The sequence below is a fragment of the Nannobrachium achirus genome (assembly GCF_963921795.1).
Source record: "Nannobrachium achirus genome assembly, chromosome: 1".
NCBI lineage: Eukaryota > Metazoa > Chordata > Actinopteri > Myctophiformes > Myctophidae > Nannobrachium > Nannobrachium achirus.
The window spans coordinates 20915969-20940721 of NC_137810.1; the positions used below are offsets into that span (position 1 = coordinate 20915969).

At 41.7% G+C, this 24753-nt stretch overlaps 2 protein-coding genes across 3 annotated transcripts; both read left to right on the top strand.

Annotated features, from left to right (window-relative positions):
- Positions 1 to 4430: 4430 nt before the first annotated feature.
- Positions 4431 to 11640, top strand: LOC308283120 (calreticulin-like). Its single transcript, XM_080723501.1, has 9 exons — positions 4431 to 4641; positions 5141 to 5242; positions 6258 to 6461; positions 6634 to 6728; positions 7010 to 7219; positions 9321 to 9434; positions 9795 to 9938; positions 10124 to 10216; positions 10324 to 11640. Exons 1-9 carry the CDS (start codon positions 4548 to 4550, stop codon positions 10531 to 10533), a joined length of 1266 nt encoding a protein of 421 aa, XP_080579627.1. The 5' UTR covers positions 4431 to 4547; the 3' UTR covers positions 10534 to 11640.
- A 523-nt stretch (positions 11641 to 12163) lies between these two features.
- LOC308292574 (UV excision repair protein RAD23 homolog B-like) lies at positions 12164 to 24426 on the top strand. Of its 2 annotated transcripts, none has more exons than XM_080734952.1 (10): positions 12164 to 12349; positions 13144 to 13225; positions 13669 to 13748; positions 13874 to 14349; positions 15693 to 15739; positions 16032 to 16159; positions 16669 to 16831; positions 18523 to 18731; positions 20069 to 20227; positions 22775 to 24426. In XM_080734952.1, the coding sequence occupies exons 1-10, from the start codon at positions 12281 to 12283 to the stop codon at positions 22886 to 22888; spliced, it is 1527 nt and encodes a 508-aa protein (XP_080591078.1). In that variant the 5' UTR covers positions 12164 to 12280; the 3' UTR covers positions 22889 to 24426. The 2 variants fall into 2 exon arrangements, with proteins under 2 accessions (XP_080591078.1, XP_080591079.1); XM_080734953.1 differs by having other exon boundaries at positions 18526 to 18731.
- Positions 24427 to 24753: the final 327 nt, after the last annotated feature.

The following is a 24753-nucleotide window of genomic DNA, read 5'->3' on the forward strand; positions in this document are numbered from 1 at the left end:
TAAACGTCTACTAGGGTTTTTGTGTAAACCTAAACCCCCAGACAGCTTTTAAGTTGCTTGATTTAATATTTACATATTTGATCAGAGATGCCCACGAGTCTCATGATCACGAGTCGAGTCGAGTCAAGAGTCTTTGGGGGAGGAGTCCGAGTCGAGTGTCGAGTCTCTGGGGGACGTGGGGGACGAGTCGAGTCGAGTCTCAAGTCTTTACGTGGCGAGTCCGAGTCGAGTTACGAGTCTTTATATACATATATATCTTTTTTTATTATTTTTTATAATGATCTAGCCTCCAGCTGAAAAAGTTAGATGGCGCATCATGATCACCCGGTACTCACAGATACAGCTACAGCAGCAGCCAGAAGCCATGGCAGGCTAAATTAGGAAAGACACATGCATGTATGTACTCACAATCACGCTACGGAGGCTGTTAAATGTTCCACGATTAATAATAATGGATCCATTTCCCCCAGAAAACAGCTCTGAAGTAGACCTCCTGCCTCTCCTTCCTCGGTGAAAGTTCATTGGAAGCAACGCAGTTATGTCCAATAGTAGCAGGGTCCCCGGCCGTCCGATCATCATCCAATGAATAAAATAATCCCAAAACTAGCCACACTTCAGTTGCTTGCTTGACACTTAAATCCTTTTTGTAGACCTTTGTAGCTATCTGTACTGACATTTTCCTAAGACAGCTTGAGCTAGACAAGTAGGCCTACTCAAATGTTGTTTTTAATAGGAATTGCGAAGCAATCACAATTTTTCTATCTAGCCGCCAGAGCTGGACAGTAAGCAACATAACACTTTACTGCAGTTACTGCCGTAAAACGTATCGCTACTGGTTACCATAGCGACGTGTACTCTCAGTGGGGATTGGACCTGGGAATACATTTTACATCACTGTCGTAAACGTTTGTTGCCGGCGTATAATTAATATACTATATTAATTAAATTGTACTGGCAAGTGCATGATTGTATTCATGATCACTCCTTTACTGTATTAATATAAACAGACAGTATGTCAGGATTGATACATTACTTAGTCATTGATACAGCATCATTTTCAATAGCAGTTTTAGTTAAGATATAAATTAAAAAAAATAAACGTGGTTCAACATAATCTTTATTCCAAAATAAAGCTTTTCTTTTACTTCTTTAGCATAAAGTTTTCTTCCCTTTCATTTCCACTCCCCTCCTGCTTTTTTAAAAGCTATTTTTCTTTTTTAAAGTTACTGCAGTGCTGTGAAGAATCCTGACAGCACAACTGTAACATTACGGGCATATTTGGCATAACTTCACGTTAATGCTTTGAACAATAATTACGTGGGGTTAATTAGTAGATGCAGCTGGTGGAATTGACATCATGAAGAGAAGAGCCCACCGGAGAAAAAAGTGAAAACCCGACGCTAGAAAAGCACTGTCTCACGGAAAATCCTATTATCTTATCAAATTATTAAACAAATGCCACGTTAACTGAAGTAGAATAGCTGATGATGAGCTAAACATAGGCCTATGTGTTTTATTTCGCCGTTTTAATATTTAAATCTTATTCTGAAAGGCTGCATGCAGCAGCTGTCCTGCCTACTGCTGCTACTGAACTAACAGCCTAGGCCTAGGCTACTGTAGGTTTATTGTTCAGCCTATAAACCTCTCAAAATCAACTATGGCTTATATTGTTTAGCCTATAAGGCTCCCAAAAAATCAGAGTTGCAAGCTATTAATCCACCTTGTCATGGCGCGTCGGCGTCTAGATATCATGGAAAGACGCACTATAGCCTATACGTGCGAGCGCAACAGATACAAAAAACAATTTAATAATCCTCTAGCAGTGTAACAGTAGGGCTACTGGGCATGGTAACCTCACGTTACTGCTTTAAACAATAAGTTAACTTACGAGGGGTTAATGAGCTCAGCTATTAGACCTAGGCCTATATAGCTGCAGCTGGTGGTAGTGGAACATTATTAATATTATTACGAGAGGAGGCTGCGCTCTGGAGAGAAACCCGACGTTAGATAAGCAGGTTCTCACAGATAATCCTATCATTTTATACAATTATTGAACAAATGCCAGGTTAGCTGAAGTAAAATAGCTGATGATGAGCTAAACATATATGTTTTATTTCGCCGTTTTAATATTTAAATCTTAGGATGAAAGGTCCATGCAGACGGCTGTGTCTGCCACGCTTTGTGAGACAGACTGCGGTTTTCCCAACGGCCCTGAGCTGCGCGCGGTCCAAGTGAACACAGCGAAGCGCTCCTGGGCTGGCCCCCACCGTTGCGCTTAAGTACGTTGGGAAAAACAACGCGGTCGCCGCTGTCTCCGTGCGCAACACTCAGCAGCACAGCGGCGCGCAGCCGCGCAACAGAGAAGAAAGAAAGAAGAAAGGAGAAGGAAAGGCAATATTTGTCGTGCTTGTCATGCATTATAGTGCTTAATATTTTAAGCACCGCTCATAAGATTCGTGAACTTAACGAGTCTTATGAGCACGAGTCGAGTCAAGTCACGAGTTTTTGAGGGGCGAGTCCGAGTCGAGTGACGAGTCTCCAAAATTTTGAGGGGCGAGTCCGAGTCGAGTGACGAGTCTCCAAAATCGTCACTCGAGTGACCGGAAGTCGCGAGTCTTTAACTCGAGTCCCCATCTCTGTATTTGATCAAACATCCCCTTAGCCTATATAAACCACTTTAACCGCTGTAACTTCAAACTTTTTTTTTTTTTTACCAGATTCACTGAAACATCCTTTTCCTTGGTTCTGGTGACTTTATCCTTACGTGTGAGCAGTGACAGGCCGTGTTTTTGAGCGGTGGATAACCGCTCCATAGAGTGGCTGTGCGTGTGTCTGTAACCTTTTTCCTCAGTGTTTTGCCATATAGTCAGGGACCCACAAGCCTAAAAGCTCAAGGAATAGGGGTGATACCTGTGATGTCTTGCCGTACTTTTTATTTCTGTTTTATCTGTTAGTTTGGTCATTAAGGTCCACAGAATGAGAGGCCTGCTCTGCCGGAAACATCGCAAAAAAAAGTTATGGCCATTTGTAGATTCACTGTCCCATCGACTTCAGTATACAGGAAAATAAAAATATTAAAAAAAGAAAATAAACGTGCTTTAAGTAGAATGTGAGGGGTCAAACTAGGGGTTCTTCATGATTCTGAATCCATTGTAAGCATTTGTTTTGCATGAAAAACATTCCTAGGGCAAAATATCGGCCCCCAAAACTGTGAAAAGTGAAGATTTTTTGATGACTCATCACTTTTTACAATTTTGGCGGGGCCAAAATTTTGCCCAAGGAATGTTTTTCATGCAAAACAAATGCTTGCAATGGATTCAGAATCATGAAGAACCCCTAGTTTGACCCCTCACATGTTACTTAAAGTACATTTATTTTTTGTATTCTTTTCCTGTATAGTGAAGTCGTTGGGACAGTGAATATACAAATGGCCATTTTCGCGATGTTTCCGGCAGAGCAGGCCTCTCATTCTGTGGACCTTAATGACCAAACTAATAGATTAAACAGAAATAAAAAGTACGGCAGGACATCACAGGTCCTCTCCCATTATCAGGGACTGGGTCCCTGACTAATAGCAAAACGTGTGTGTGTAGCATAGCCTGTACATCCTAGACTCAAATCCTAGTCTGAAGACGTTATGCAAGCACGACCACCGCTCACTTCACATTGGGTGTGATTTTTGAGCGGTGGCAAACCGCTCCATAGAGTGGCTGTGCGTGTGTCTGTAGTCACTTTTCCTCAGCGTTTTGCCATAGCAATGTGTTTTCCTCAGCGTTTTGCTATAGCAATATGTGTGTGTGTAGCCATATTCCACCAATTACCAATTGAAGACGTTATGCAAGCACGACCACTGCTCACTTCACATTGGGTGTGATTTTTATTTTTTAAGTGTAAGGGCAGTATCTGATCAAATGGGCCAAACAACTTATTGAATCAAGCAACTTTAAAATAGTCTGGGTCTTGTACTGGGACGGACTGGGGGAGGAGGAAACATCCGTGCGCGTCTGGGACTGGGGTCAGTGGGGTGCACGGTGCACACAAAAGCCTGAGTAGATCAAATGACCCCAGAGAATGAGAGAAATGCCCCTTTATTTTTAACTCACACAGACAGACAGACATCAGGCAGACTCCTCTTCGTAGTTCGTAGTACTCCATGCTGCCAAAGTCATATCACTGGAATTTGACCATTTGACCCTTCATTCAATCATCATGTTTACTTTGAGGGCCGGCTTATTCATGTTTTGTCCTATCTGTGCTGGAGTTCCCGTCAAAGAGATATTACTATAAAGCTGACCTCAGATCTGTTTTGTCACCGCGGTTCCAGTCCCGCCCATCTCCGATCTGCACTCGATGTAACCCGAGTAGTTCCGAACAGTAACTCGTGGTCTCATATCATTGGCGAGCCTCTCGTCCAATGAGCCGCGGCCATCTGTGCAGCACTAGAGAGGAAAGAATTCCCCACATTACGTTTCCTTCTGGGCTTAAAACTAGATTTCAGAAGGAATCTGTTCACTTTACCTGGACAGTTATCCAGAGAAGGTCTCAGGATGAAGGTCGGAGTGGCAATCCTCGCAGTCTTTGCATCGATAGCTGTCACCATTGACGCTGCTGTGTTCTTCAAGGAACAATTTCTGGATGGAGGTGCAGTATTCATTAAATGTTGTCCTGGCTGAGATGATTACTTGAAAAAGTGGTTGCTTGCATTGGCTTTCTCATTTGAATAGGCCTACTTGTCATTTATGTTTACGATTTCGAATGAAGAGGAATTGATTTACGATATTAAGTTGTTGTACCTTCACCCTATTGTATAATGTAGCCTATCAATTCAATAGGCCACGTAAGCTCAAATAGCCTACTACTGTAAGGAAAATGAGAACAAGAATCAAGACCCTGTCACTTACTGTATATAGGCCTATCTAATATAATTGTGATCCTAACATGTCAGGTTTTAATGGGATTGTTAAATCATAAGACTACAATAAAGAAAAGAGCAGTTCCAGTTTACCTTATGGTGAATAAATGTATGACTGTAGTGTACACATTTTATTACGATGTAATAACATTGCATTAGCTCCTAATGGAAGTGGTTTTGTATTGAAATGTTTCCAGCTGACATGAACATGAATCCCCTGTGTTTCAGATGCATGGAAGAGTCGGTGGGCCATATCCAAGCACAAGTCAGACTATGGCGAGTGGAAACTAAGTGCCGGAAAATTCTATGGGGATGCTGAGGCTGATAAAGGTAGGTTATGGTCATGTTATTAATACATTTCCACTCAATGTTTTATTTTTTGTGGTTTTGTTGTACCATTAGGACCCAATGGCTTGATTTGCATATGGCCAAATACTTGCTTTGTAGCTTGGCAATGCAAATACAGGTAGAACACTTGTTTGTGTCTATGTGCTTGAGTTACCATCCTTACTGTATATCCTCAACATGTTGAGAGCATACGGTTAATAAAAAAAGGAGAATGCCATGTAAAAAATCGCACCTGTGCGAAGTGAGCGGTGCAAACTAATTCCTGCGCAAATCAGTGTTGATAGGCATGCATGGCAATATTCTTTTTGTTGTGTATGATGTCAGTCTAGAGGTCTGCTCAGACTATATAAGTCTTTATTGTCATTTCTCATCAGTTAGTTGACCAAGCTACGGATTGTAGCTTGTAAGAGTGTCATAGTGACCTTATTTACCTCCAGAGAGGCGAGAAGAGGCCAAAAGATGAATATTTTAGTTTTTCAAAGTCTGTTCATTTGTATTTTAAACTTGTATTAGCTGCCTATCATTTATAACCTGTAAGACTTTCCACAGTCTAAAAGTGTGGTTATTTTATCGCTTATAAGTGATATTCATCTAATATAATTTTGAAATTCAAGGTTAGCACCACTCAATAATTTTTTATGACGCATTTTACGCGGCCTAAACGCGTTATGACGTATTTTACGCGGCCTAAACGCGTTATGACGTATTTTACGCGGCCTAAACGCGTTCTAAATCAGGGTGAACCAATCGAGTGCCTCTGTGACTATGACATCATGGACAGATCAACAGAATCGAAGTGTTTCATTGGTCTAGCGAACTCATGTCATCATCATTTGTGACATCATAGTTTTGGTAAAAAAGCGGTCTATAGGAGCGGTTAGCACCGCTCAAAAAAGTATAATCACAAGAAACAACACCCTAACAACACATTCACATAATGCATGTACAGTACATCTATAGATTCCAGTTCTAAACTGTCTTCATTCCCCATATACAGGTCTTCAAACCAGTGAGGATGCTCGTTTTTATGCAATGTCCGCACGCTTTGAGCCCTTTAGCAACGAGGGCAAGACTCTTGTCATCCAGTTTACTGTAAAGCACGAGCAGAAGATCGACTGTGGAGGTGGTTACGTCAAAATCTTCCCCTCTGATCTTGATCAGGCGGAAATGCATGGAGACTCGCAGTATTACATCATGTTTGGTGAGTGAATGGGGGGATACTTGTTAGAAGGACACTTGTTGACCGAGTTCAGTTGAGCACTTGACTCTTTTCTCAAGTGATGTTTTGGTAGATTCATTATGATTTTACATTTAATTGCTGTCCTACGTAGTTGTGACTGCCACGCTTATATATATATATAATGTTTCAACAGGCCCTGACATCTGTGGCTACAGCACCAAGAAGGTTCATGTGATCTTCAACTACAAAGGGCAGAACTACCTCATCAATAAAGATATCAAATGCAAGGTACTAGTGATTGCATTAAGCTTGTGTGACGCTTTAATTTGTGATGTTTACTTTGTCACCTTCAGCAGTGTCAATTTAAAGGACAATACCAGTGTTGTTTAGCCTATTAACCTCAAGTCATCTACTGTATACTTTACATTATCTTATTACCCATATTTTCAAGACTTACTGTACTTTGCTATTTGCATGACTAGTAGCTAAATATGCAAAACAAGAACATGGTCCTCACTGAATCTTTCTCTCCCAGTCTTTCTTAAATTCTCCCCATTCTTTATCTCCAGGATGACGAGTTGACCCACCTGTACACCCTTATCCTGAACCCAGACCAGACGTACGAGGTGAGGATAAACAATGAGAAGGTGGAGTCGGGGAGCATGGAGGAGGACTGGGACATGCTGCCTCCGAAGAAGATCAAGGACCCCGAGGCCAAGAAGCCCAGCGACTGGGACGATCGGGCCAAGATTGATGACCCTGCAGCCACCAAGCCTGAGGTACAGACTACAGTAGTACAGTGTTTCTCAAACTTTTAAATTTCAAGCTCTCTCTACCGGTCCAGGTGCATAACACATAGGCACAGCCTGACAGTGTGTCGCTGGTTCGAGTCCCGATCCTGACTACCTTTGCTGTGTGTCACTCCCCATCTCTCTCCCCATTTCCTGTCAGTACTGTCCTATCAATAAAGGCATAAAAGCCCCAAAACATATCTTAAAAAAGAAAAAAAACTCTGACAGTATACAAATTGAAACAAATGGACCCGTTGTATACTGTTAGAGTTACAGACTTGTATGGGTCAATTTAGACCCCCATAAAGAAAACCACAAGTCCCTGGAATCCACTTTGAGAACCACTGCCGTAGTAGATTGACAACAACATACATGATGCACTATACACAACATACATGACCTGTATGTCGTGTATGTTCAGTACGCGTGAATACTAAAAGCACCCCGGTTTAGTCTGGTTCTTGTAAAGGAGCGCTGTCTCAGGCGACCTTGATCCACGTGAGATAACGCCGAGCGAGCGGTAGCGAGCGAGTCGCTGTGTCGAGCTTTGCGAATGTCGCATGAGCCGACTCAGCGCCGTTGGAAGTTGTAAACCAGGGGGCCAGAATAGTAAATCTTCGCCCCCCCAAATTTAGGCACCTCCGTGCAGTCCAAGTGAACACAGCGGAGCGCTCCCTACCTTCGGTTCAGCCAATCACAAGCTTCCGCGGGCGAGTCTTAGCTGTACCTGGGTGCCTTTTGGATACACACGTTCAGTACATGTGTATAGTACTGTACATATGGTCGCTGTGGAAACCTTGTATGTCCAAAACCGTTAGTTTCCAGGAAGAATGTGTGTCACAAGCTCTACTTCTCATTGGTTCAATATTTATTAAATCCCCACATTAATCCCCACTTTCACTTTGAAACATTTTTGGAAATGGCTCTACAAACTCACAACATGTTGCATCGTGAGGCGTTGTGAACTTTAAGATTGGCTATTTTCATTACTTTTGCATGACACTCTTGCATGATGTCGGGCATTCATTTACTAATAAATGTAAAAAGTTTAAATATGGAGAGGAGATGGATGGTTTCTACTTGACAGTGACTATATACACAATACATGCAGGTTGTATGATGTACTGTGAAACATAACCTGCTGTACCTATACACAACATGCATGCATTGTACATACATTACGCAACATATTGTACAATTTACTGTACATACACAATACAGCATGTACTGTACATACACACGCAAATAAAGTGCATAGACCTAGTTTAGACATTGTTACACAAGTATCCAACAATGTTACATTCACAACCCTCACTCAAAAAGTAAATTATTATGGCACTTGTACCTAAAGGACTTGGTCCTTGATAAATGCCACTGTCCTTGTTGTAGAAAGGTTGAGTCACTAAATTGTCATTGAGTCCGTGGTCTTTATTAGTATCAAGAATGTCACTGGTCGTTTTGAGTGAATATGTGAATTAATGTCATCGTCCATGAATCAATTAATTTGCATGAATTTTTCAGCAGTGAAAAATTGCTAATATGTCTTTATGACATCCATCAAACCTACAGTAGTAATTATCGATCCTAATATCTCCAGCCTAAATTTGTGAAAGCACTGTAGGTTTCTGTTGTGTCTTTTGCAGGTACTCAGGTTCTATGCACTGCCAAAGGCAAGCCTGCTTTACATAATAGCTAAAAACGAGGAGTAGGCAGGGCGGGAGGTGTCCAGTTTCCCTTTTATAGAGCCATTTTGTGTGACGATTTACACAGACACCCTTGACCCTGCACCTGGCAATATTGAAATTGAGATCCTTGAAATGTTCGTTTTTGACAGAGATTTTCCTGTTCAGCTTACCATAAACGGAACACTTTATTCACTGCATTATACTTTCTATAAGGGGCCTAACAGTACCATTTTTAAATAAATCCAGCTTCAGTGTGTTTGTGTTTGGTGGCCTATATGCAAAGTTGGAGGTGGAATTTTCCTGATCTCCCAGCCAATATTTGTTTTTGCTGTTATAATTCCTGTCTTTTGTCTTGTACATTAGTATTTTATGATGTGATTGATGTTACAACTGTTTTCTCATAGGACTGGGACAAACCAGAGACCATCCCTGACCCTGATGCCAAGAAGCCTGATGACTGGGATGAGGACATGGATGGAGAGTGGGAACCTCCCATGATCACCAACCCAGAATACCAGGTACAGTCAGTGGATGAAGGATTCCTCACAATTCATTATTATTACGATAATTGAAGCGTATTCTTTAACCACTTAAACCCTATACACTTCAGTGACCGAGTCTCCTTGGGGTCAGCTTTCCTTTCCCCCTCTACAGTACACAAAACCTTTTCGCTGAAAACGGCCAATCTGAATGTTCACCTATTACGACATTCTCAGAATGAGGTTAAAATACTTGTTACTAGCACTTAAAACATGTACAATGTAAACCACAAAATGACATCTATTGGTCAGTCTGGATTTAAAATAGTGAGTAAACAGGAGTTATCGCTACCATCACTGATGCATCCCTATTCACACCATATCCTTGTCTTCATTCAGGGCGAGTGGAAACCCAAGCAGATAGACAACCCTGACTACAAGGGAGCCTGGGTCCACCCTGAGACCGACAACCCAGAGTACTCTGCTGATGCCACCATGTACAAGTTTGACAACATTGGAGTTCTGGGCTTGGACCTATGGCAGGTACAGAGGAACATGGGCCTTTTCCTAGACCTGAATTGTTATAATTGCATTATATGGCCATAACTTGTTGGATAACTGAATTAACATTGTGACTCAAGGTGAATATTAATGATTATTCTATATAGTTACAGTCAGATGGTTGTAGCATATGAGTAAGATTGTACTATGTGTATCGCTCTCTCCAGGTGAAGTCTGGAACCATCTTTGACAACTTCATCATCACTGACGACGTCAAAGAAGCAGAGGAGTTTGGGAAGCAGACTTGGGGAGTTACCAAGGTAGGTCTAAGAACAAATACGCTTGAAAAGACCACTCAGCCTCAGCTCTTAGGAAAGCGGTAACATGGTGTTTTGTGAGAGTAAAACGTTCTTATTTTTTTCACCAGGGACCAGAAAAGAAGATGAAAGAGGAGCTGGAGGATGTAGACAGGAAACTGAGGGAAGAGGAGGAGAAGAGCAAGAAAGAGACGGACGGTGGTGCTGATGATGAAGAAGAGGATGAGGAAGATGGTGAGGAGGAGGAAGAAGAAGAAGAAGATGAAGATGGCCCAACAGAAGAGGAGGAGGACGATTTAGCACCGAGAGATGAGTTGTAGAGGACCACATCTCTGTTCTCTGGTTGGCCCAGGAGGGAATGCTGTGCATGTCGCCTCCTAGTTAAAACAAACAAACAAACAGAAGGAAAAGGGAAAAAAAAAACCTATGGACTTTGGCCTTCCATATGGCAGCCTTTTATTCAGGTGTAGGGGTGGGGAAGGGGTGGAGGGGGCAGTTCTGGTTTGTTTATTGTTTTATTCTAATTTGCCCATGTTCATTATTTTTTTGTTGTCATTTTAGGTTCTTGAATTAAGAGAAGGGTTTACATTTTTCTTTGTGTGTCCACCTCAGAAATGATTTTATAATTTAATGAGACTTACAGAATGTGGTCAGTCCAAGTGTGTGTGTGTGTGCCCGTGTGTGTGCGTGCGTGTGTGTGTGTGTGTGTGTGTGTGTGTGTGTGTGTGTGTGTGTGTGTGTCCTACAGTTGCTCAGAGTGCTGCTTGTTTTTCTTTTCACTTTTTTTTTTGTTTTGTTCAATCAAACGTTCAGCTGTGACATGTACATCTAACCCTCAGTTTGAAAGATGCCCTTCTGTTCTGTCACCTCTGCCTAGCTGGTCATCGCCTCATAACTCATGTTGCCTGTTTGGGGATGTACAGTTAACCAAGAGCTAATCTCTCAAGACAGATTCAGAGCTGTGCAGCAGAGGTCGCTGTTTCCCCCCCCCCCTTTTTTTTTTTTGGCCGATGGGTTCCCATTGATCAAGAGCAGACTATTTGTGGTTTCTTGCACTTTTTTCTACATTACTTTTCTTACTCTTTCTCTTTTTAGTTATATGCAGTACCGTTCCTTTTTGTAATTTATCTCTACATAATTTATTCAGTCATTTGCTTGAAAACAATATGGATCTGTACCCAGAGGTCTCCACTGTTGACATTATGCTCTCATTGTGTGAGTGTGTAAGAGAGACTGTGTTTGTGAGAGAGAGACTGTATTAGACAAACTGTGATTCACAATCTTCAATTGTTGTGGTTGGTCTAAAATGTAGATGAAGTCAATGATTTAGACTCTAAATCATCAATGATTTAGACTCTAAATCATTGACTTTATCCCACGGCACACACTTTTTCAGTTTAAATAAATAAAATGAAGCTTTTCTCTCAGTAAGCATGGCTCTTCACTTATTTCAGGACCATGGAAAGTTGATAGACTGTGATGTTTGTGGTTCAGGGTCAGGTAATCCATTTAAGGCAAGTATGGGGTTACTTGAGGACACTGAAGATAAATACTTTGAATATGGCTCTGATTCAAACTCATGCTGAGAGCCTAATTAATTGGGGATTGGGGACAGAGGAAATGAGCCCAAGAAAATCATAGGCTATATTTACATATTTTTTAAGGCTTGTGGATAAATAGAAAAATAACAGAATAATAAAAGGTCAATTACGAATTGATTTGCAGATGTTGCACCACCAACACAATAATAATAATAATTATTATTATTATTACATAATTTATCATCAATCATAACGGGATACTGGATTATTATTTATTCTTCACGTGATAACGCGTTCAGCTAAGGTTATTCTTGCTCTCAGGCTAAAGCTCAGCGGTCTGTCTGTCTTGTCTCAAACAGCAAGTAGATGGCGTCTGAGCCCACTTCAAACTGTACAGTGAGACAGCTGAGTCACACACGCACGCATAGTGATACACTCTCACTGTGTGGGGGGAAAAAGGCAACACAGTAAAGAAATTGCCGTTCAGTCGTTCGTGTGTGACAGTGCATTGAAATCGGCTTCAAAGATGCTGACAATAACGCTGAAGACCCTCCAGCAGCAGACGTTTAAGATAGACATAGATCCACAATGGACGGTGAGTAGAAGTTACGGGCTGAAGTAAACACGACCGGCAGGCTACAGTCTGCCTACAGCTGCCAGTGCCACTATGTGGGAATGGGACTGAAACAGGGCCTGGCTAGAGTCGGTTTTAATCCCGAATATGGTTATGTTGTTTGCATTGTGTGCGGTTTCTTTTTTTTTAAAACAACGTTGGACGTTGTAGCAGTTGTTGTTGTTGTGTCCCGAATGTGAATTAACGGTTTTGGTGGCGCTTCACTGACTCACCATGAATGACGGTGCAATATTTTTCAGCCCCCCTGTCTGTGCATGTACCGTAGTAGCCTAATAGTAATCATTATAGTAGCCTAATTAGTAATGTGCTTGTAGTAATGTAATGTTTATGTAGCATTTTAGTATGGAGACTCGTTGGTTTGAGCCCATTTGAGGTTGCCTACTGATATTTGGTATTAAGAACTGTTTACATTAGGTTTATTTTTTATTTATTTTTTACTGAAAGTGATTTGGTAAAGTTTATTATATAGGCTAGTCCAAATCAAATTTAATATGGTGGTCATCATATAATTGTCTAGCAAAGCAGACTAGGCCTTACTTAGACCTTCCTTGTGTGGTCTAGTGCACTTGAAGAATAAAGGGCCATAAACATTAGTTCTTTTATGTGTTATTATATTGTTAAGGTAGGCTAAATGTGTGCTACGTGTGCTAGCCTATAGGCTACATTTGGAGTCTCATGATTAATTTGACCTCATTCATTTGTTATTGTAATTAGAAAGATTAATAAACCCACATACCAACTGTGATGTTTCACAGGTCAAAACCCTCAAGCAGAAAATAGAAGAGGAAAGAGGCAAAGATGTCTTTCCAGCCGTGGGACAAAAACTCATCTATGCAGGTGAGTCATAAGGTTCTTGTTGGTTTTAGTCAGGTTTTGTTGATCAGATTAACCTCAGTATTCAACTATAAGTCAAAGAGTGTCTTGGTAAAAGAGAGTTCAAGTAATTTTCTTTTTATTCAAAAATCATTTAGGTCTATGTTAGGGAAATGGGTTGGTTTAAATGACTATATTGTGTAAACAAACAGCATTGCACTGGCTATTTAATTCTGCTCTCTTGTTATGGAGTTTGATTCCAAAAATAGTAACAGCACTGTTATGACACCAGATTATTACAAGTCTGCCATTTTATTCAGACACCATCCAAACTAATGATATTTTTGAACAGCAGAAGACTATACTGTTCTTTGTACCAAATTAGCATGAATTGCTGTTATTCCATGTAATGTTTGCTTTGCTTAAAAGCACAAATATTTTTACTTGCTGTTACTTTTGCGTCACAGGAAAGATCTTGAACGATGACAGCCCTTTGGGGGACTACAACATTGATGAGAAAAACTTTGTAGTAGTCATGGTTACAAAGGTAAGAACAAATCCGTTACAATTTGTGTTAACTTTGAGAATGTAAAAATGGAAGTCTCCTCAGACTGTCTTGCTGTTATTATTGTTGAAGCTAGGATTTAGTTATTTTTCTTTCTGTCCTTGTAGCCTAAACCAGCCGCTCCTGCACAAGTAGCTCCCCAGTCAGCCCCTCAAACAGTCCCAGCCCCAGCTCCAGTCCCATCTTCGACCACTGCCCCTACACAAGTCTCCTCCGCATCCCCGCATATAGCGCCCGTGTCCACATCCACCCAGGTCTCCCCACAGTCAGTGCATCTCACAGAAGCCCCTGCTGCAGCCTCGCAAAATGAGCAGGCAGTTACTCCAGACGAGGGCCCAACCTCTGCCACAGATGTGACTCCAGCCCCGATTTCAGCCCCTACCCAAGCCCCAAAACCATCTCCAGTCCTAGATGCTGCTCCAACCCAAACCCTAGGACCATCCCAGACCCCGACCCAGACCCTGACCCCGGCCTCTACCCCAACAGAATGTCCGGATTCTGCCAGCCAACCAGAGGAGAAACCCAGGGAAGAACAGCAGGCTGGACCAGAAGCTGCTCCACCAATCCACTCTTCCGTAGCCAGGTTGGGGGGAATCACTGCCACTCATCTACAGTATATTTTAATTAATGTGGTTGCCCATAGTAGTGATTTTACCTATTTATTATAGACAAAACGTTTGCCATGCAAGTGAATTCAGGAATTGGCATAATTACTAAATTGACTAACAGTTGAAACAAACCAGAAGCCACCACACTTGGTAGTAGGTTGGTTCAAAGTAAACTAGAAGCACAAATTGGTATAGTGCCACCATGAGGCTGATGTGAAGAATTTGAAGTGGCATTTCTTCTTCTGCCTATAGTGGGAACATGTGTGCCCAGTTTCACCAGCATGTGAAGCATTTTGTTCAAAACTGACCAATCCTGCAAACCTTGGAAGCCAGTTTTGGCGTGATCTTTGGACAAAATACTAGGAGTACTGTTAAAAAAATAGTTTTGCATGAATCGGCCTCATGGCACTAGAACAGGGCCATGTGAAAAGGGTACCATGTCTTCATCGCCGATCCTAGGCCTTTCAGGGCAATCGGATGCTGCATGCATGATTTGAGGCATTGTGTTCCAAAAATTTGTTTTGCAAGTCTACCTGCTAGTGGTGCTATAACAGGCCAATGTGAAAAGGGTGGCATTTGTTACCTAATGGAAATATGTGTGCCAAATCTCACGGAAATCGCAAGCTGTGTTCATGATTTGAGGCATTTTGTTGGAAGCCAATATTAGCCAATTAGGATGGAATATGAAATATCGGACACATCGGTCTTGAGCTTATGACTATAGTGATAGTGATACTGTGTACTACTGATTTGCATGATGTTTGGATAAAATCTGATGGAGTAATACCAAAGAATGTGTTTTACATAAGTTAGCCTGCTGGTGGCGCTATAAAAGGCAAATGTGAAAAATGCAGAGCAAAACATACTCTCGCCATTCCTTTCGGCCTGACCAGACAATAAAAAAAGTACTACTATAGAATCTAAATACTATAGAATCAAAATGTTTTTTCTGTGGATTCCGTGAGTCATGCAATGACTAGATTTTCCACCATTTTGAATTTCCTTCAGAATGTATAAAAACAGTTTTTTTTTTTTTTTTTTGTAGAACTGACTTCCAAAATGTGTGGGATGGGGCCTATTTTACAAAAACACTTGAGGGATCTTGATAGAGCACACTGACAGGCACACATTAACTTTCAAAATCTAACCTTTAAACCTTATGTCGGAGAAATGTGTCCCCGCTAATTCCTTGGGTCACAATGGCTGCAACTCATGACTTGCGGGTGCAACCACAATTTGCAATTTCCTGAAATTGTCTAGTTGTGTATAATATTTGTTTGCGTGTAGTTTTATAATTTATTGTTCATTTCTTTCTAAGCCTTATCGAAGAAATGGGTCTCCTTGAGGAAGCAGCATCGATACTGGGTAATACACGTTTAAATCTTCACACCTTTAATAATCATTGAAAAGATACCAGCCTAGTCTATTGGTTGAACTGTGTTTATTCCCCTCACCAATCAGCCACCTTTCTCTCTTTAGCTAGTTCTCTCCATTTCCTTGCTCGATCATTTCTAATGTCTTTTCTCCTCTCTTCCTCGTCTTTGTTCCTACAATTTACAATTTAGGCATTTAGCAGACGCTTTTAATCCAAAGCGACTTTACAACAATTCCTCTTCTTGTCCCTTCATCCATCTGTTATCTCTATTCTGGTCGCCAGTGACAGGGCAGGCCTATGAGAACCTGGTGTCAGAGATCATGTCTATGGGATATGAACGGGAACAGGTGATCGCTGCACTGAGAGCCAGTTACAACAACCCAGACAGAGCAGTGGAGTATCTACTCATGGTAAGGTTGAGCCATGCAGGAACCAGCACATTGCCAGCTGCTTTGGTTCAGTTAATATGTAGCCTTCAACAGTCTGATGTTTGATGCAGATCTAACAACCGTCACGTATCGAGCGTGAGATGTACTCAAATGACCCTGCTCACAAGCCTCACATGAAAGCTAACTATAGCTAATAAAAAACACATATTGAAATTGCATTCTTTTTTTACCCAGCAGTCAAAAATATAACATTTCAGTTTATGATAGAGCAAAGACAATTCTCATATTATAAATGTGTACATTATTAAACCGATTTAATTCTTGATTATTTATTTTCATCGCCTGCAGTCAAGAAGGCATATGGATGGTATTCTTACCCATAAGCATAATGACAAGCCAACAGAAGCACAGTTATGGTTTACTTTAGAGATATGTCTATGACAAAGGCATGAGAGTGTATCTGACTTGCATGTTTTTGCCATTTTTTGCCTATTTCACTGTATTCTCCATCAAATGCTTCTGTGTTCCAGGGTATTCCAATCGATCAAAGTGATCTCCCACCTCAGGAAACAGTTGGGCAAACTATTACATCTGTCCCTACCATGCCCACTGTCCCGGCTGTCCCCACTGTCCCTACCGTTACATCTGTCCCTACTACAGAAAGACCTCACCAGCCTCCTCCAGCTTCCACCAGTAAGATAACATGCACACACACACACGCACGCACGCACACACACACACACACACACACACACACACACACACACACACACACACACACACACACACACACACACCTTAAAAACCATACCAATGGTCTGGCTCACTGACTGGGGAAGGGGAACTATACATTATTGCTGACAATTCATTTCAGTGTGGCATGAAATCTACAAAACTAACTTGAGGTATTACTAGTAAGACACCTCAGGGTGACTTGCGACCTCAGGGTGACATGCGTCGTGGCAATTCTTGGCCATCTGGCCAGTGTGAGATGTAATATGTAATATGGGACCAGTTACTCATATATGGAGACCCCGTCATGATAGTTATGTTATGTCAAAACATGCCCATATATGGACATTACCAAATATGGGCATTCCCATATATGTCCTTAATATTGACACTATAGGCATAAAACGTACGTTAATTAGTAATGCCAAGCAGGGCCTTGGTGAGTTAGGGCCTTGGTTTGATGCCTGTGGATCTCCATATATGGGCATAAGGGGATACCCTAACATTCTCATTTTCGGCCTGGGATTTATCAGAAATCTCCATGTATGGGCATAAAAGTTTTTTTTCTTTTTCTGGGAATGACCATATATGGACTTTTAGAGAGAAATCTCGTAGCTTGTCTGACTGCCAGTACAGGAAGTGATGTCACATGACATCCTTTTTATGCCCATATATGAGTCATTCTGTACCACATCACGGTGACTCACTGACATCACGTGACATCACTTCCTGTACTGACAGTCAGACAATACTGACAGTCAGACAAGCTATGAGATTTCTCAGGGTATAATGCGACCTTCGGTCACAACAAATCAACTTGAACAGTTACTGGTATTTTCAGTTGAATTTTACTGTGGATTGTGGATTGATTTGAAAAGTCTATCAGGAAATACTATTCCTACAGCAGATTGATTTAAGAACAGAATTTACAGTAAACGTATGCGACTTATTAACCTTACAGTGATTGTTTAGCTGACAATGACTCATGTGTGATGGGTACGTTTCTTATAGATTTTGGAGAAATTGTAAACAAATGCAATATCTGACTAAAAATAAACCTGTTAACAGGAAAATGGTCTATGTTTATGTACATAGTATATGACCTGGCTGTGACCTGTACGACCCATATATAAAGCTGTGAAGGAGGTCAAGGCAGATGGCTGCCCAACCTGGAGCCTGGTTCCGGTCAAGATTTATGTTCGAGATGTTAATACTCAGCTTAGAAATACTACTGGAATCGAAAAAAAAACTTTTTTTTTCTTTTTTTTTGTGAAAGTCAAACAATTTCATTATGGTGCAACTGGCTTGGCCAATCGTACCGACAAACAGAAGTCAGTCAGTTCAGCTGACATGAGACTGTCAGCATGAGACTGACACATTATGTCCATATATGGGCTTTCCAAGATATGGGCTTAATATTGATGACCAGGGATCAGGGTTCTCCATATATGGTCATAAAAGGGAACAAGGACTGACACAGAGATCTCCATACAGTATATGGCCATTCATTTGTTAGCAAATTAATTTTCCCCATTGACTTGAATGGGGAAAATTCAAATGGCAAGACGAAATTCGCGTCACGGAGCCACACTTGCAATTTCCACTTGCATCTTTCTAGTTTGAACTAGTAGCACTGTGTATTTGTTCCCCAGCAGGGGCAGTGCCTGCCACCCAGCCCCCTCCCTCTACCACTAGGAACCCTGCCCCTAGTGGTGGAGGTGGAGCGCCCACTGCCAACCCTCTGGAGTTCTTGAGGAACCAGCCTCAGTTCCAACAGATGAGACAAATCATCCAACAGAACCCTGCTCTCCTGCCAGCTCTGCTGCAACAGCTGGGCAGAGACAACCCACAGCTGCTGCAGGTACGTACTGTATGACACTGCCTCTCAACCTGTGGGTTCGGGACAAATTATTTTTGGGGTTTACTCAACAGTAAACAAACCAACATAACGTTTAAGTGAATAGAGTGTTTCTGCACATTTCTATAGTGACAATTTAAGGACTTTTTAAACTAATTTACTGTCTTTTAAAACATCGCTGAACTCATCAACTGCCGCGTCGTCCTTACCTTTTAACGTGGGCACGTGCGCGCATGATCTGTGCACGGATCATGTACCAGGCGTGTGTGCGCCCGATCACAGCTTTGAAATAAAAAAATCAGATCGAAAAAAGACGTATCAATCGCTGAGCAGCTTCTTCTAATGTTTACATGAAAGCTAACGGAAGCTCCGGTCCCGCCAGAAACCAGAACCCGGAAATGTGACTGGAAACAGTTCTCCGAGGGTGATAAACAGTCCGGATCGGCGATAAACAGTGATTATACTTTTAAATGTTTTATAGCAATTAAAGCATATTAAAGTCTCGGGATTATCGGGCCGGCGGAGAAGAACATAGGGATTTTATAGGGACTATCGGGGGAGGCGGTAAATGAGTTAATACCTCTAAAATGACAAATGAAATGACAAATTGTCAAATATTAGAGGAGAGCAGAAATTTTTAAAATAGCCGATCTACATGCTCACAACGCCTCGCAGCGCGAGGCGTTGTGAAGAAATGCCACTTTATTTTTAATCAGCCTCATGGTGGCGCTATAACAGGCCGATTCGTGGTTTTTCCTATAACTCCACTGATCAGTTTCAAACTTTGTAAGCACACTCCCTAGAAGCCAAGGAAAAACCCTTTCCTTGCATTTTTCACATCAGCCTTTTATAGCGCCACAAGGAGGCCGACTTATGTAAGACACATGTTTGGACTTTACTCCTTCAGATTTTACCCAAAATTAACACAAATCAGTACACAGTATCTCTACAGTCATATGATCAAGACGGATCTGTCCCATATTAAATATTCCATCCTGATTGGCTAAGATTGGCCTCCAAACTTTACAGGATTGACCCGTTTCGAACAAAATGCCTCAAATCAAACACAGCGTGCAATTGTAATGAAATTGTGCACGCACATTCGCAAAAGGCCAAGGAAGAAATTACACTGGAAAATCTTCAAATCAGCCTCATGATGGCGCCATGAAAGGTCTAAGATTGGTGAAGAACACATGCCACCCTTTTTACATTGGCCTATTATAGCACCACCAGGACGCCTGGCCTGGTGGAGACCTGTGCTCGGAAGAGCACTGCTTCTAGTTGTTTCTTATTTGTGTTTGGATAAAAGAAGAACATGCCTCCTCTTATTTGTTTTGCAGCAAATCACAGAGCACCAGGAGCGTTTTGTCCAGATGCTGAATGAGCCTCGTGCTGGAGACACTGGAGGAGACACTGGAGGAGAGGGTGCTGAAGCCCAGGGGTCACCACACACCAACTACATCCAGGTCACCCCGCAGGAGAAGGAGGCCATCGAGAGGGTAGGAAATATAGTGATCAATAAGGAGCATAAATGTCATTTTGTCATGATTGGCCTTGGCCCAATGAAATGTTTTTACAAAGTGAACATTTCAGATTTTATTTTGTTTGACACAATTGTTGATTTAAAATAAGAAGACAAGGAGTTTAAGTATCTCGGGGTCTTGTTCACGAATGAGAGAAAGGGGAAGACGGAGAAGGGGATCAGCCGGAGAATCGCAGCAGCAGGAGCGGTTTTGCAGTCGCTAAATCGCACTGTGGTGAAGAAAAAAGAGTTGAGCCGGAAGGCAAAGCTCTCTGTCTACCGAGCAATCTTCGTTCCTACTCTCACCTATGGTCATGAAGTGTGGGTCATGACCGAAAGTATAAGGTTGCGGGTGCAAGCGGCCGAAATGGGTTTCCTCAGACGGGTGGCTGGTATCTCCCTTAGAGATAGGGTGAGAAGTTAAGTCACCTGAGAGAGACTTGGAGTAGAACCGCTGCTCCTACACTTGGAAAGGAGTCAGCTTAGGTGGTTCGGGCATCTAGTACGGATGCCTCCCGAGTCCCGAGCGCCTTCCTAGGAAGGTCCTCGATGCACGTCCCACTGGGAGGAGACCCCGTGGCAGACCAAAGACCAGATGGAGGGATTATATCTCCAAACTGGCTTGGGAACGCCTCGATATACTCCCTGAGGGAGTGGAGGAAGTTGCTCGGGATAAGGAAATCTGGAGGTCTCAGTTGGAACTGTTACCCCCGTGACCCGATTCCGGATAAGCGGTTGTAGATGGATGGATGGAGACTGCACAGTGAAAATACATGATAATTTACGCTCAGCAATTTTATATCTCATTCATTACTGCCAAAAACGTCTTGGCGTCAGTTGCCAAAAACGCCTTTTACGCCTTTTTATTGGTGTGGTTATAAAATAAATCCAAAAAAACGATCGCGATCGCCGTTTCACGGGCCCAGCAGTGCCCAGTTTGTTTGTACTTGGACGAACACAGAACCAGAAATGCCGGAACCGGAAACCGTTTCTCCATAGCTCTGTTTCTTACTATTGAAATGATTTCCATTGTAAACACTGATGGGCTTAACTCCAGTGTGTGTGTGTGTGTGTGTGTGTGTGTGTGTGTGTGTGTGTGTGTGTGTGTGTGTGTGTGTGTGTGTGTGTGTGTGTGTGTGTGTGTGTGTGTGTGTGTGTGTGCGTGCGTGCGTGCGTGCGTGCGTGCGTGCGTGCGTGCGTGCGTGCGTGCGTGCGTGCGTGCGTGCGTGCGTGCGTGCGTGCGTGCGTGCGTGCGTGCGTGCGTGCGTGCGTGCGTGCGTGCGTGCGTGCGTGCGTGCGTGCGTGCGTGCGTGCGTGCGTGCGTGCGTGCGTGCGTGCGTGCGTGCGTGCGTGCGTGCGTGCGTGCGTGCGTGCGTGCGTGCGTGCGTGCGTGCGTGCGTGCGTATAGCTCATGCACACACACCTGACAAAAAGCCTACATGCATTTTTGCCTGTATATAATTATATAATGATATTTATACATGCATGTTTTGGCCGATAACTAAAGAATGGAACATGCATGAACTTTTGTTGGAAAGTAGAGGAGTAGATCTTTCATTTGAGCTATTGTGTGACACATGTACGGTAGGTTTACAGTTTACAGTTTAGGCATTTAGCAGACGCTTTTAATCCAAAGCGACTTACAATAAGCAGGTGAAGTACAACATATTATTTGGGTCTCTAAGGAAAGAGAATGTTGAAAATGGCTGGCAGAGCCTAAACACAGCTTGAAAAAATGTAAATGAGTTGAGTCGCCCACCTCTCTAAATATTGATATAGGCATCAGCCATAAAAACATTAGAGTAATAAGACAATAACTTCACCATTCACCATGGGGCAGGGTCCTAGATGAACAGGTATAATAGCATGTTGTTGCTCCCTCTACCCTCACCTTCCTCTCTAGTCTCTACAACACTTTCTATGAATCCCATGTTGGTAATGCATTATTAACAAAAAGGCTGCAAAACAGCCAAAAGGCCATATAGGCTGGGTGCCGGACTAAAGAACAAATAAATAGGAAAATAAGAGTCTGTACACCAATTAATCCTCCCAAAGGGTATGTTTACTTGTGGTAACATTTCGAGCCAAAGGTCTGAGGAAAAGCTGGTTTAGCTCTTCCTAGAGTAAACATACTCCATGGGAGCATTAATTGGTGTGCGGACTCTTATTTTCCTATTGGTAATGCATTATTAACACATACTTATAATTTATTATAATCTGGTCAAGTATATAATAACTACACTAGTCACTATAATTAAGTGTCATTGGGTGCTGTGGAAAATAAATAACGTTAAATCGATGCAAGAACAACACAAAATGTTTCTGCCTACACCAATACTCATACCTATACTTATAGTACCCATTGACCACTTAATTCATTATAAAAGTGATTATAATACATTAACATTATTATAATGTATGTATCTATGTATTACGACAATGTTTGTGATGCATAAGAAACATGGGCTTCATAGAAAGTGTTACCACATTATTTTTTTAACTGAACGTGTGTTCTGTGTTTCAGTTAAAAGCGTTGGGCTTTCCTGAAGGACTGGTCATTCAGGCTTACTTTGCCTGCGAGAAGAACGAGAACCTCGCCGCTAACTTCCTGCTTCAGCAGACATGGGACGACGAGTGAATCACTGTTTCGGGTGATACGTCACCACTGAAAGAGGGCTGGAGAATTCGCAACAGTGCTACTCAAGATCTATTGCAAAGACAAGAAGATGAATGAAGGCAATGTACGGTATATTTGGCTTCAAACAAAGGTTATGATGGTGATGATGACGGTGACGAAGATGCGTGTTCGAAAAATGACACAGTAAAATCCTCAGTGTTAATTTATCTATTTGTAACTCTGAACGTGTACAAACGTACCGAATGGATTTGGTTACATTTGTAAACTGTCAGAGTTGTGGGTTTTTTACTGTGTAGTGATGAGATTTAAGAGAATGATGATGCTGGTGATGATGATGATGATGATGATTGTTGTGATAGTAATAGGATAAAAGTGATGATGAAGTTTAAAATGATGATGATGATGATGATGATATGCTGTGCTGTCTACTGTTCATACTGCTGTGATGATGAGCCAGGTCTCATGCTGCTGTGTCTCTAATGCTACTGCTGCTTATCCCGTGTGCAGTCACACTCAAAGAAATGATTGAAGGAAAGATATATGCTGGGATAAAAAGGCAACAAGTTGCATCACATTGCACATTTATTTTGTGGACACCCAAATGTTATTCAATGAATGGATGAGAGATTCAATATTGTTTAGTCCTTGAATTAAAGGACCATACCAGTCTTTTTTTTCTTCTTCTCCTCCTTACGTCTAGCCATTAACAGAGATTGCCCCTTTCAAAAAAGAATGTCTGTACACATAAATGAATGCAATGCATACTTTAGCAGATCTCAACATGTTTTTTAATGTCATTAACTGCCATTCACTTTGAAATGGTGTGGGGGAAACTGCCATTCATTTAATCTAAACTTACCAAATTACTCTGATACAAGCATTCAAATTCACGCACTGTATCAGATTCACATACTGTATCAGCATAGCCGTATGCCTGGAAGAATATTTCCCCACAAGTGCTGCATTTTGAACTCCAGTTTTACCACTACAGGTACATTTTGTAAGGTTTAGTGAACAAGACCAAAATATAAACAAACATGATGTCTCATGATGTCTTAATTAATTTGCAGGAAAATGGTTGGGATTGATGTCACTTATATGGCTGATGTTGACAATGGACAATGACAGTAATAACACTGGTATGGTCCTTTGGGCCAAATAACACAATTTCCTGTAGATTGTTCTGTGAATTTAGAGCATATTCAGTACTCCTGAGCAAGGGAAACACTCTGATATGTTCATATTAAGCACATTATGATGTGATACAAAGGTACTGTATCACGCCAAAATCACGTCTGGGATTGCCCTTAAAATATGATGCAAATTGTTGACTTACGAGAGCCAGCATTATTTTATAACAGTGCTGTAACCTTGACCATTTCATTATGTACAAAATTGGCTTCTCTGATCTCTTTTAGCCCTGGAAAGAGGAAATCCCAAACAAGCAAGGTGTCAAGGTATAACACTAAAACCATAACTTACATGTCATATGGCTTCTGGTTTCAGAACATGCAGATGCCAGATGATATACATGGAGGATGATATACAAGGAGGAGAAAAGACTTTCAGTAAATCTGTTAGCAAACCAGTTGCTAACAGATTTACTGAAAGTCTTTTTTCCTCCTTTCTTTGTTATTATTATAACGATTTCTTCAGCTAAAAACTTTCAGACAATCTCAGTTCACTTTGTCTTATTGTCCCAGGCCCTCTATGCATTTTGACACTTAAGAGTGAACCTTTCTATTATGCCTTAAATACTTAAGCCCTATTCTTCTTCTTTTATATATTTTTGGGGGCTTTTCTGCCTTTATTGATAGTATTACAGTGACAACAGGAAACAGTGAGAGAGAGAGATGGGGAGTGAC